Source organism: Danio aesculapii, chromosome 23 (genome assembly GCF_903798145.1).
Source record: "Danio aesculapii chromosome 23, fDanAes4.1, whole genome shotgun sequence".
In the NCBI taxonomy this organism is placed as follows: Eukaryota; Metazoa; Chordata; class Actinopteri; order Cypriniformes; family Danionidae; genus Danio; species Danio aesculapii.
The window spans coordinates 43,543,182-43,557,682 of NC_079457.1; the positions used below are offsets into that span (position 1 = coordinate 43,543,182).

Here is a 14,501-nt window from a genome sequence, read left to right on the forward strand (position 1 = left end):
AAACTATTAGTAAAATATTTATTACAGTATTTGTTCATCTTTGTTAATGTTAGTAAATGTTATTTAAGTGAAATAACGTTAGTTCATGTTAAATCAGTGCATTAACTAATGTTAACAAGCACAAATTAAAATGTTAATTTTAATTAATGTTGAACTATGATTAATAAATGCTGTACAAGATTATTCATACTTAGGTAATGTTAGTAAATACATTAACTAATGGACCATTATTCTAAAGTGTTAACAAAAAATGTTTACAATATTTCCTCAGAATTAAACCAAAATGTTGTTTGTGTTTATAGCAGGTGACTCCTCAGCTGATGATGGCCGTCGGAACAGCTGTGATTGGCTCCTTGCAGTTTGGATACAACACAGGAGTCATCAACGCCCCTCAGAAGGTCAACATTATAGACACCTGACACATAAAATGTCATTTAATCTTTCATATATCGCATATTACTATTTATTAAGTTAATTATTTAATGAATTATTTATTTGATGATTGAGTATAGGCATATTTTTAGCTTAATTTTTTTGTGCTAGTCCTAGGTTAGACTATTGTAAACTATGCTGTATTAATCCTCATTCTAACTCAGCTTGTTAAGATGCTGATTCACATGCGCAGAGTGTCTAATAATAGAAAAGCACCTGTAAAATGCTTCAGAATACACTTTTTAATAGCGCTTCAGTGCTAATCTTACTATCCATAAACGTCAAATTATGAAATGGGACAAAGATTGCATTGCTACTGTCATGTCTATGAAGGAAAAAATTACCCAAAGATTAAAATGTAGAAATTAGTTTGTTATGTTATACACAATAGAAGCTATTTTGAAGAATGGAAACCTCTAGTTATTGATATCTATTGGAAAAATGGAAGAAAATGACTGGCAGATTCTGAGATACTTTAAAATATTTATTTTAGGGTAAACAGAAGAAAGAAATAGGATTGTAACAGGGCTGTTTTGGGTGAAGTGTCCCTTTAAATTTGCCTGTAATCTGCAACTGCACTGTAAAAAAATAAAAAGTTAACTTAAAATTTTTTGAGTTTTTTAAGTTTTAGTGGTTGAAGTTGTTTCAATTTTTAAATTTAAGTTGACTGAAAAGGATGTTTTAAGTCAAGTATACTTTATGTAATAATTTGGCACAACTTCAACCACTGATTTTTTTGCAGCCGGTTGCTTTAAAATAAGTTATAAGTTATATATATATATATATATATATATATATATATATATATATATATATATATATATATATATATATATAAGTTATAAAAATAACTTTTTGGCTCAAATGAATAAATCAAAATTCAAAGTCTCCTCAACTGATTTTTTTACTTTTATTCAACAAACAGTTCCACACATGCAGTTAAATCGTTTTTTTTTTTTTTTTTTTTAGCTCAAAAATATGTCCACATAACTTACAATTTTAAACTATGTTAAAATTAGTAAATTGGATTTTTTACAGTGTATTATTAGTTGTTCACCATGAATAATGAATGACCTTGACCTCTTTATGGGTCACATCAGCTGGGGCTTCTGGATAAATTCCACATACTATATTCGAGAGAACTCTATTAATAGAATGAAAATCATGTGCCATTCATTACACTAGTCTTTTAACGGGATAGAGAGAAGAAGTCAAAAGTCAAGGAGCTGGTAAAGACACCATTTAAGGGGGTTTAGGAATATAAATAGGAACTAAAAGAGTGCATATTATCATTATCATGTCATTGATTCGGTTCAGTTGGATATCACAATGCACTGACGATGCACCTCATCCTTAGTTATAATTTCTGCTTCATGTATACAATTTTGGCATTAAATGCAAGCAATCAGATATGAACTGCAGCTTTAATTTTTCCTGCTCGAAAGAAAGCATGCTTCTTGAATGGATCAATGTTATAAGCGACCTTTGTGTTCAGCTGCTTAGTTATAATGTACCTTCAGTGTCAATTGAAGAATGTGTAACAGTTTAGACTTGTCTAGGTCTATCAGAAATCATATCTAATCATACAATCACGTAAAAAAAAATTAACATTTATTTGTCGCCTATAAAATTACGATTTATTTCAGAAATTAAATTTGACAAAAGTGTTTTAAGTTAATAATATTACAATTTTGGCATTTCTGTCAGAGATACATTGTAAATGTTGGAAATATTGTAACTGAGATAACCATTTGTAAATCATAAAAGTCACCTATTGTAGCTTTCTTTGTGAGCTATGGTTGCATTCAAAATAGTATTAAATGTCATTGAAGTACATTATGAAGGAGCACAATTGTCAGTCTGTAATGAACTGTAAAAAATAACTTTGAAATCAAATTACATAAAATGTAAAGAAGATAACTTTAAGCTTTAAAAGTCTTCCAAAGTGGATGGTGAAGTGTTCAAAAGGAATAGGTCATAGGCGGTATAACTCAGAATGGAACACAGCCAGGAACTTTGCCTCAAACAAAAGGCCTAGATGTATAGTTGTTGCAACATACAAGTTTGTGATGCTGTTTGCAAGTGTTTGTTGGGACGATAGATTTGGGAAACATCAAATACCTGAATCATCTTGGTCACTACCAAACTTGCAATCTTAGTTGACTATCAATGGTTTTGGAAAATGCAAGCCATTCTGATCTGACACTGCATTTCTGCTCCCTCTGGCTGTCTCCAATGTGATACTGCTGGAGCAAATGACTGTTGACTGAAGTTAGAAAATCATTAAGTGTTATGATATTACTATGTCACAATTCACAGTATTAACAAACCATGAACTAACACTACCAGCTTAATAAACTAGTTAGCTGTTTATAGTTAGTAAGTTAGAAGTTGGGTTAAAGTTTTGGCTAGGATTAGGGATGCTGAATAAGATCATACTTTATAACTACTAATGAACAGTTAATATCTTAATAATATCATTAAGTGTAAAGATATAACTGTAAATCACAATTCACAGTATTAACAACCCATTAACTAACACTACTAGCTTATTAAACAACTAATTAGCTGTTTATTAATAGTTAGTAAGTTAGAGGTTGGGTTTAGGTTTTGGGTAGGATCAGGGATGCAGAATAAGATCATACTTTATAACTGTTAATGAACAGTTAATATCTTATTAATTGGCAGGTAATAAGTAGGGCCAGATGGACATTTTTTGCTATTTCTGCAGAGAATTTTGCTAAAAATCTGCGGATTTCTGCTGAATTATTTTGGGAGTACCATAACTAAAAACTTAATATATAAAATAAAAAATATATTACCTTTTTAACTTATTTAGTTGTAATAATAATAATATTAACGTATTTAATGTTTAAAATGCAAATCCAATTAGATTAACTTTATTTGGTAAACAAAGCAAGTCTCTCATATAATATATCTACTAAAAGACAGAAAATATTACTGTACAAACTGCAGTGTACATAAATCAGATGAACATTTTCATATTAGTCAATAATATTACTGAAATTAATTTTAAAAACTGAATAAATATAGATTTACACACATTTACTCAAGTAAATAAACAGAAATAATGATGGGCTAAAAATCTGTGGAATTCTGTGGAAAATCTCCGCAAAATCTGTGGAATTCTGCGCGTGCAGATTCTGTGTGGGCCTAGTAATAATCCAGTGGTTAATAGCATGAACTGGGATGAAATTGAAGTGTATAAATAGTTTTTTAAGAAATTTAAATTACATAAACAATTTTGAAATTCCTTATGAATCTCATACCCAAATAATAATGTTGATTTTCTTCTCTCATAGATCATTGAGGGCTTCTACAATGAGACATGGCATAACAGGTATTCAGAGTACATTCCGCCGACCACTTTAACCACACTCTGGTCTGTATCAGTGGCCATTTTCTCTGTGGGCGGCATTTTCGGCTCCTTCTCAGTGGGACTCTTTGTAAACCGCTTTGGCAGGTAACTTCAAAATCTACAGTAGTCAGAACTTCACCAATACTGTGCTCCACTTCTGGATCTGAAACTCTTTGTGATATTTTCACAGGAGGAACTCAATGCTCATAGCTAACGTTCTGGCCTTCATTGCTGCTGCTTTTATGGGCTTTTCGAAGCTGGCTGAATCTTGGGAGATGCTTATTATTGGACGGTTCATTGTGGGTCTTTACTCGGGCCTGTCCACAGGCTTTGTGCCGATGTATGTTGGAGAAATTGCCCCGACTTCATTACGTGGGGCACTGGGAACACTTCATCAACTTGGCATTGTTATTGGCATTCTCATGGCACAGGTAAATTGTGTTTAAGTATTTCCTTTGATTCAAGACAATCTTTAGTTCATATTTTTGGGGTCATGAAAGGCAGTATCGTGAGGATAGTTTGCAAGAAAATGGTACAAAGATAAATCCTCATTTTCAGTCTTCAGTTTTGAGATTGAGAGTTTTTATTGATGAGTGTAGATATCAAGAACAATTTAATTCTCCATTTCATGACACTAAGATAGAGTGACTGGTATATATATATATATATATATATATATATATATATATATATATATATATATATATATATATATATATATATATATATATATATGAAGGACATATATGCATATGATCAGCAAAATGGTCCTCTTCATATTCTAAATGGCTTTCTTGGGGTCAATGTAGTGTGTCATGAGGTAATTAAATTAAATGTTATGTGAGATAAAGTATTACAAGATGTTTTATTGTTGTAGTTCTGCAGTTGAAACACAGATTCAATTAACATAGTATGTTACACATTTCATTTGTGTTTTTATCTTGCTAGAGTAAATTAGTTCAAATATTTTTATTGTTAGAAATTTTAGCAGACATTCACTTGTGAATACACTTTAAAAATATATATATATTAACATAAAACTTGCATTTTAACAAGTAGACTTTCATTCATTCATTTTCTTTTCAGCTTAGTCTCTTTATTAATCTGGGGTCGCCATAGCGGAATGAACCACCAACATTGACAATGATTTACATTTACTCATTTAACCAATGCTTTTATAAAAAGCGACTTACAGGTGAGGATAAAAGAAGCACTTCAAACCAGAACAAAGCGTAGAAGTATATGCATGCTATGACAAGAAAATAAAATTATTGGATGGTAATTTTGTTTCTCAAAATATACTGAGTCAGTGTTTCTCAACCATGTTCCTGGAAAAGTCAAATATAGGACAGAACATTTGCATCAAAACATCAGCTTTTTTCAACACAGGCTCATTCTAAAAAGCGTAGCCCTACAATATATACATTTCTGGAGATCATGAATAATGTAGCCAGAAGTAAGTATGGCTGCATTTTGAATTTAAAACGAACACTGCGGGGCAGTTTGACGATGTTCCTTTTCGCACCAGCTGACTGTTTAACTCCGAATGTACGGCTTTCCCGCTGTTTCCAATTTGTCCAGTTAGCTTGCTATGTACGTCACTGAACTTGAAACGCAGAGAGGAGTTGACCATAACGATGTTGTTCTTGTCTCCAGAGGAATGGTTCCAGAAAGCAGATAAGACAAAAACAGAAGCCAAAAAATTAAATAAACAAGTAAATCATAGGGTGAGAATGTGGTAAAATCTGAAAACGTGGTAAAAAAAATCAGACGAGGGCTTTTCTTTTTCTGGATTGCTTTTTAAAACCGTCGGTTGGGTTTAGGGAAGTGGATAGGTGGGTCAATCGATGCTTTTGAAAACACTATTGGTTGGGTTTAGGGAATGGGGAAGGTGGGTCAGTCGATCAGTCAGTAAGTCAGTCAGTTGACAGCGGCCTCTTTTGGATTTACATGAGAACAGCAGGCACGAATGGCAATTTGAGATGTGTACACAGCGGCCTCTGGTGGATTCGCGAAAAATGCAAACTGAAAAATGAAAACTGCAAACGAAACGTACCTCCTGGGACATATCTCAAGAATTGTATATAGGGGTTACGTTTTTAGAATGAGTCTGGGTTGTTTTTTTTATAATGAGTCGGGACACTAAAAATAGAGATGGCACGCATCTCGTCATCCTCATCATCTTGTCGTCCAACCACAACTGTTTAGACATAAATAATCTTTATGGTCTTTTTTTCTAAGATCTTTGGTATTAAAGAAATCATGGGGTCTCCCACATTGTGGCCCTTCATGCTTGGCTTCACCTTCATCCCAGCTGTACTCCAGTGTGCCCTGCTGCCCTTCTGTCCTGAGAGCCCACGATACCTTCTCATCAACCAGAACGAGGAGGCTAAAGCCAAAAGCGGTAAGTACTGTATCTAAGACTCCACTTAAGATGTTGCCTGTGCCCTCAGCCTAACTAACTGATTTCCACAGTGTTAAAGAAGCTGCGTGGCACTGATGATGTGGGCGCAGACATGCAGGAGATGCGGGAGGAGAGCAGACAGATGATGAGGGAGAAGACAGTCACCATCCCCGAGCTCTTCCGCTCATCACTGTACCGCCAGCCCATCTTCATCGCCATCATGCTGCAGCTCTCACAGCAGTTCTCCGGCATCAATGCTGTATGCTTTCCTGCTTATTTCTTATCTATCAATACATCCATTTTCCATCAACTTCTACTGCACTAGCAAAAGATAAATTCATGTTTGCCAACTAATACAAGTTATTTTTAATAGAACATATATTTAGAAATTATCATTATTATTAAAATAAAACCAAAACTAAGTAAAACATTTTCTGTTATTTAAACCTAAAGCATCAAATCATCAAAATAGAATCATTTATGAATTATAACACTGCATTCAGCTTTTACAGCTGAAAATAAAAGATATTAATTATTTTGTTAACTGAAATAAAAGACATTTACTTTAAATTTTAATAATATTTCAACTTGTTCAAATAAATGAACAATGGCAAACAGAAAACTTCAAAAAAACTATAAAAAATTATATTACATAATTACATATGCTTTGTAGATTTGTCTGACTTTTCTTTTGTTTTTAAGTCAAATGCCATTGATGGCTGTAAATGTGAAGGCCTTTAAATAGCTGCAGATGCTACAAGAAACTGATGAGAAATTACCTGTACTGAGAAATTTTGACAAATGTATTTTGTGTATTAATCTAATGCTAATCAAATGCTAATTAAAACAATAAAAAGTTTTAATACAATCATTGTGTATTACAAAACTTATCACAAGGTCATTGATAAACAGTGATTTTGCATGTTAATTGAATGCTATTGTGTTTTTTTCAGGTATTTTATTACTCTACTGGTATCTTTGAGAAAGCGGGGGTGACTGAGCCGGTTTATGCCACCATTGGTGCTGGAGCTGTGAACACAGCATTCACAGTGGTCTCTGTAAGTTAGTAAAAGAATATACTCAGTATATGTCAACATAGGCTCATTGTGAAAACGCACCCATATATATATTTCTGGAGATCACGAATTATAGCTCAAGGAATATACGGCTGCATTTTGTCTTTAAAATTAATGCTACGAGGAGGTATGAGGCCGTTCCTTTTCGTGCCTACCAGCTGACCACTTACCTCCATGTGGACAGCATTTCTGCTGTTACCAGTTTGTCCACTGAAAAAAATTATTCAAAGATGATTCCTTGGATTTACTCAATTTTTTTACGTTAAGTGGTTGTAAACAATTTATTTGGGCTGAATTTAAATAAACAAATTAAGTTGAACATTAATAAATTTAATTTGTTTGTTTAAATTCAACACAAATAAATTATTTGCAACAGTTTTGCATGCAACACTGTTTTCAGTGTACAGTGGCTCGCCACGTATGTAGGAGGATTTGAGACGCAGAGTGGAGTTAACTGTGATGACAGGGTTTGAGTCCAGCGAAGACCAGTTCCAGAAAGCACAAAAGCCAAAATTAAAATAAACGAGTAAATAACAGCATGAGAATGTGGTAAAATCTGACAACATGGTAAAAATCAGGCTGCTGTGAGGGATTTTCTTTTTCTGGATTGCTTTTGAAAACACTATCAGTTGGGTTTAGGGAAGTAGGTGGGTGGTGGTCAATCGGTGCTTTTTAAAACACTATCCGTTGGGTTTAGGGAGGGAGGAGGGTGGGGGGATTGGTCAGTCAGTCGGTCAATAAGTCGACAGCAGCCTCTGGTGGACTTATGTGAGAAGAGCAGGCGCAAATGGCACTCTCTAGAGAAATTTGACACAGCTGCGATTCACAAAAACGAAAATTGCAAAAAAAAAAAAAATGTACCTCCTGGGATGTATTTGGTGCTTTCCAGAAATGTGTATAGGGGTACATAATCAGATTGAGTCTGGGTTGTATGCTAAAGCTATATGTATGCTTTGTTAACACTCGTTAATTGAAAATGCTTGTATTCCTCTGGAATTTAGCTGTTCATAGTGGAGCGAGTAGGCCGAAGATCACTACATCTTATTGGGCTGATGGGAATGGCTGTTTCTTCTGTTCTCATGACTATAGCAATGGCGCTACTGGTATAGAAACGCTTACATTTATGCGCAGTACTTAATTTTGTGTTTTGAGTGCAAACTGAAATGTGTTTTTCCTTCATAGACAAAAGTGGAATGGATGTCATATGTCAGCATTGTAGCCATCTTCAGTTTTGTGGCATTTTTTGAGATTGGACCAGGCCCAATCCCATGGTTCATTGTGGCAGAGCTATTTAGTCAAGGCCCTCGTCCTTCTGCCTTTGCTGTTGCCGGGTTCTCCAACTGGTTTGCCAACTTCTTGGTGGGAATGTGCTTCCAGTATGTTGAGGTACGTAAACGTGAGCACATATATTCAGTCTTTTCTCAGTGTTTTCACGTTTGCTCAAATACTCACCGTCTGTTTCTTCTGACAGGAACTGACCGGCCCGTACGTTTTTATCATCTTCACTGTCCTCCTGCTGCTATTCTTCGTCTTCACCTACTTCAAAGTTCCTGAGACTAAAGGCCGGTCGTTTGAAGAGATCACAGCCAGCTTCCGCACAGGAGCAGATAAATATAACCGAGATGATCTGAACACATTGGGGGCAGATTCACAACTTTGAGCTCTACACACAGGTTTATACAGTAAAGGCCCATTCACACCAGGGATGATAACTAGCACATTTTGATAATCATTCTAATTTGTTTCGATTCTTAAGGAATTTATTACAATAATAACATTATTGTTGGGATCACTTAAAAAAATTCCGACAGCCAATCAGAATACACTCAGAATTAATGATTTAGAGTGTTTAAAGTGACAGATGATAATTAAAAATATATATTTGTAATAATGAGAAGTAACAGGCTGGTTTTATGTCTGTCAGACCAGTTATGAAATACTAATTTCAGCTAAAAGCGATATTTTTTTAAACATTTTTTTCTCTTACTTATTCCAATGGTGGCTATATAATACATAACTTAATGTAATGTTATGTTTAAGTTATTATTAAGCTGCATTCATTTTAGCCACTATTTTTGACATATAGTATATAGAGGGATGCAGGAATGATGCTAGAACTGCCCCAAAAATAATCTGCTATTGGTTCCTTTAATATTTTCTTATGGGGTTTTACAATTGAGAGTTTCTATTTCTTTTCTTTCAGATTCTGACATCATTCCCACACCAATCATTCATTCATTTTCTTTCGGCTTAGTCCCTTTATTAATCTGGGGTCACCACAGCGGAATGAATCACCAACTTATCCAGCATATGTTTTACGCAGCAGATGCCCTTCCAGCCTGAACCCATCACTGGGAAACATCCATACACACTCATTCACATAGATACACTTAAGTCAATTTTAGCATACCCAATTCGCGTATATCACATGTCTTTGGACTTGTGGGGGAAACCGGAGCACCCGGAGGAAACCCACGTGTACACGGGGAGAACATGCTAACTCCACACAGAAACGCCAACTGACCAGCAACCTTCTTGCTGTGAGGCGAACGTGCTACCCACTGCGCCACCATGCAGCCCCTCCCCCTGAATGAATTGGGTGCATGATGGATTCAGTAAGCCATTCATAAAGACAGCCACTTGCTTCATTTATGAATGAATCAGCAGTTTTGGAGGAAGCAGTTGAAGTAACCATTCATTGACTCACAGATAACTGTAAAGAGAGTCAGTTGCTTTATTTCTAAGTGAATTGCTCTTTTTGAACAGATCAGTTGAATAAAGATTCAGTGACTGATCAATACAGTGATTTGGCATTCACCTATTAAGGGTTTTTGTTTCATATTTAAAATATTATTTGATATTTCTGCATACAATATATTGCTGTTTTGTCCCTGAATGTTTAAGCAGTTTGATGTTTAAACAAATTGGGCGGGTGAACGATTCATTACGCCATTCATAAAGACGGGCACTATTTTGGCTGTTTTGAATGAAACATTTGACCATATGATTTAATGACTTTGCTCATTAAGAATAAATGAATGATTGAATTAGTGACTCACTTTTGAAGGCAGTGACCTAATGGCGGATTTATTTTCCTATTTCTATATATCGATTCCTCATTTTTAGTATTTAACACTCCATAACATAATTTGCTGAGTTGTAACTGTAGTGTAAATGCATACATGACATCTCTGGCATTAAACATGCAGCTTCTGTGTCACGGCTGCATTTTGATGACATTTATTAAACTGGCATCTAACTACATTTATTGAATTAATGTAAAAATTTACTTGAAAGTTGATGAATACAATTATTAATATTAAATATTTTGACATATAAGAGTAAAAACTGCCCAAGAAAGCAATAGCAGGTTGTGAATATTACATTTTTTTAGTTTTTAATCTGGCTTCACTGAATCCTGCAAAATTTTCTCTCTTTTTTGGTGTGTTTTTATAATCATCTTTATAGTTATCATTCTTGGTGGGAATGTCCTGTAATGTTCATTATCTTCTGTACACTAACCATGTGACTGTTTTCAGCTTTAGCATGGTGGCTATGTTCACAATAGCAAACTACCTTATTACTCCTATAAGGAATGCAATAGGTTATGCGTTTACTATGCATTTTTTCACATTAATTTGAATGCTCAAATGCTTTTGCCAAAATGTGCAGTATTTGACCAGTACATCTTAATAATTACTAAATATTCCAATGGAAATATTTCAAAAGTGTCAGTATTTGTATACCATAAATAACAAAATAACCAATATCCTGAGATTGTAAAATACATAATGTAAAACAGTTTGTAATAATAGTTTGCAGCAATCTGCAATCAGCATATTTTTACATACAGTATTGAATATTATTATTGTATATTATATTTTAAAAAGTATTGTATACTGAACTTCCCATTTAGATGCAGTATAGAAACAATATAAGAGGAATTTCTACTTTTTACTTACAACTATACATTTATTTTCTGCTTTAAAAAATAATGATCTCAAGTTCTGCAAATGAAAAAGATTATGTGTACTACTAGATCATATGAGTGTGATTCAATTTGCACAATACATCTTAAAGATATATATTTCTTTAAACTAGCACTATTGTCTTGTAAACACACAAGTTCTGATATGTCTACTGATGTTTTGCCAAGCATGAATATGTCAGAAATGCAACCTCAACATTATGGTGTCAGATTATGAAACATGTTCATCAGTACTTGAACTGTAGCTGCAAACTGAAAGCAGTTATTTACAGTACATTTACACTCCAGAAATGTGGATTAGGGACTCAAATTTCATCTGACGTTTAATATCTTTCCAAAATTTGACCAATACATTAACTTTACTAATATATTTGGTATAATATATATAAAAAATAGGTATTTTTAGATCTGTGCGGGATGTTTATGATGTCCGTGTGATGATGATAATTTAGTATGTTGTTCATTTTGCAAAAGTGTAATAATTGTTCACATCCTGTTTATTTATTTCACATTTGCTATAGGCATTATGAACGAAACAGGCTTCTAATATTTCCTATGTAAAATATATGTATTTTTATGTATAAGGGTATATGTGCTATGTTGTTTTCAACTAACATGGCGTACAGTAGACAGATATTTTAGAATCATTCATCCAGTGAATGTAAATAAGTCTACTAAAGCATATTTTCATAGATATGCTTAGTATTTTAAGTTGTTTTCTAAAATTGTTCTAAAAATCACTTAAATTGCAATAGAAATCCAAAAAACGTGCCAATACATAAATCTTTTTTTTAAAATAAGTAATTTATAGTTGGAAATACAATCAAATAAATACAACTGTAACAGCAGAATTGTGTCATTGCTTTATTCGTTTCTGATTAGATCAGTGCTTGTTAGAATATTTACGTAAAGATGTTTAAAATAATAATACAATTCATACATAAATCCTCAATACCTCCAAACTCCAACAGATGGCAGTATTTCTCTTTGCAAAAGCACTGGCTTTGAGTTCAGTTTTGGTTAGTGTTAAACTTTCTTTGAATGGATTACAAACATTTCTTCATATATGTCCATCAGAAAAATATATTTTAAAAGAGAGTGGGTGAGTTAATAAGACAGAACTTTGTATTAATAGAAAAGGCCAACAAATATTTAGTTAGTTTAGATGGCAGGTTACGAGAGCGTTAGGATGAACTGTACTCTTGGAAAATTAACCATGGTTTTGTTATTGTAAAGAAGTGCAGTGACCATTTATTACATTGATTACCACTTGTTTAACCACGGTTTTGATTTGTTTGGTTTGATTTAATTTGTAGGAACATTATGGCTAATCATCACAGCTCACTACATTTATGTATTTTATTTAATAGAAATGAAAACAAAACCAAAAAAGCATGATTGTTGTAGTTAACCCATGGCAACTACAAATCAACATTTGACTGTGGTTATATAAAATATAATTAATGTGCCAATTATTAATACAAGTTTAGTTTAATAAAACCATCATCGATTTTCATAGGCTACCCTGACGTGGTGAATTTCTGTTTGTATTAGATTTAGTAGACTGACTGATCACACATCAGCACAAAAACACACCTGTAAAGAGTATAAGACCTCAAAAAAATCCTTCATTTCTGATACTAATGTGAGCACTATTATCTAGCTCAGTGGTTCCCAAAGTGGGGGTCGCGGGACAATGGGGGGGTCGCTTGGAGATTTTCAAAAATCGTATTTATTTTATTAAACTATTAGAATTACCATATTTTATCCACAACCTACAGAAGAAAAAAATGTGGGTAAAAAAACAACATGCTAATAAAAAGCCATAATTTTTTATTTTTGAGCCTTTCCTTGAGCCTAACGTTATATTAAAGACACAGCAATAGCGTCAGATACAGCAGATTGATTTTATGGCACCAGGTTAAACATTCTGACACCTTTATGGTACTCATTAAAAATAAATACAGGCCAGGAGGATGATCTCTAAATGGTGTTCTTCAAAATTAAACAAAAAATAGACTTGAGCCAATTGTGTGTACTGTTGTACGCAAGGTTTATATATTTATAACTACCTCAGAGGATATTGGGGGTCGCGAGCCACTGGCATTGTTACTTTGGGGATCGCCGGCTGAAAAGATTGGAAACCCCTGATCTACCCTACAAAAAAATAAATAAATAACATCCATCTGGCCCTATTGACAGTTTACTGGGAAGACTGTTGATTGGCAGCGAAATCCTCTTAATGTAATGGACAGAGCAGGGCCATAATGACAGTCATCACGACTGAACCACCGGCTGACTTGTAATTTTTGTCGTAAAGCAGCAGACTGCTGCATCCTGCCAGAATAAATGATGGGTTTTCTTATGTGCTGATGGGATATCAACAATTTCAGTGGAAACAAAGATACTGTAGGACTCAATACTTAATAATATTTACACTATAAAATTCAGCTGATGTTTTTCCACCATAAATTTCATCATCAAGTCAATAAGAGACAGAAAAACTATTATGCATTCCATGACATATTGAAGGGATAGTTCACCCAAAAAGGACATTTTCAGGACTTAGGTGTCTTGTTAAAAAATAATTTAAATGTAAAAACAATACTGTAGAATATTGTTTGCACAGAGCAGTTGTTTTGCTTTGTATCCTCAGTGCATCATCAGGAGCCACAGGTATTAATTTTGACTTGCCTGTATATGTTTGTTTGACTCTCAAAGTGGTAGTTGTCAGGCATTTACCACAGCCACCTCCCTCACCTGAACCCCAGCTCTCACGACAGAGATTTTCTTACTACGGAGGAGATGAAAATATCTGTATTTCTTACCATTGGAAACCCTGTAACACTAATTTGGTCATATGAAGCATGTCTTCCAATAATATATCAGCTTTTGGTCCCCTTCCCTGCTTACCTACTGCCAAAGATGCAGCATTTGCATTAGCCCTTATGCTTTTTAGGCATACTTTCAATATGCTTTTCTCATGATAACTCTCCCTATAAAAGTTACTCACCTCCATTGCACCAGTGATCAGGTTACAGTCCACATTCCCGAACTTACCTGACTCTGTATTTTCTACTTACCTCAAAGATTGTTGTACCTTATTTTCATGGTCTCACTGTGTGTTTTACTGTATTTACTGCAAAGGATTCAGATAAGCAAAGACTGTTAATACTCTCACTGCTGTATTGCATGTTAACTACTGTGCATCTGTTCATTACC

General features: G+C 34.0%; 1 protein-coding gene across 3 annotated transcripts in view; it reads left to right on the forward strand.

Annotated features, from left to right (window-relative positions):
• Nucleotides 1–12,049, forward strand: part of slc2a1a (solute carrier family 2 member 1a) — a 32,714-nt gene extending 20,665 nt beyond the window's left edge. For 2 of the 3 annotated variants that reach the window (XM_056449841.1, XM_056449842.1), the window contains exons 2-10: nucleotides 303–398; nucleotides 3,756–3,916; nucleotides 4,002–4,242; nucleotides 6,053–6,215; nucleotides 6,287–6,474; nucleotides 7,169–7,273; nucleotides 8,293–8,394; nucleotides 8,474–8,677; nucleotides 8,763–12,049. In XM_056449841.1, coding sequence (XP_056305816.1) covers nucleotides 303–398; nucleotides 3,756–3,916; nucleotides 4,002–4,242; nucleotides 6,053–6,215; nucleotides 6,287–6,474; nucleotides 7,169–7,273; nucleotides 8,293–8,394; nucleotides 8,474–8,677; nucleotides 8,763–8,951 — 1,449 coding nt within the window. In that variant the 3' untranslated portion in view covers nucleotides 8,952–12,049. The remainder of the gene's footprint in view (nucleotides 1–302; nucleotides 399–3,755; nucleotides 3,917–4,001; nucleotides 4,243–6,052; nucleotides 6,216–6,286; nucleotides 6,475–7,168; nucleotides 7,274–8,292; nucleotides 8,395–8,473; nucleotides 8,678–8,762) is intronic. The other variant, XM_056449843.1, reaches the window with a different exon arrangement.
• Nucleotides 12,050–14,501: the final 2,452 nt, after the last annotated feature.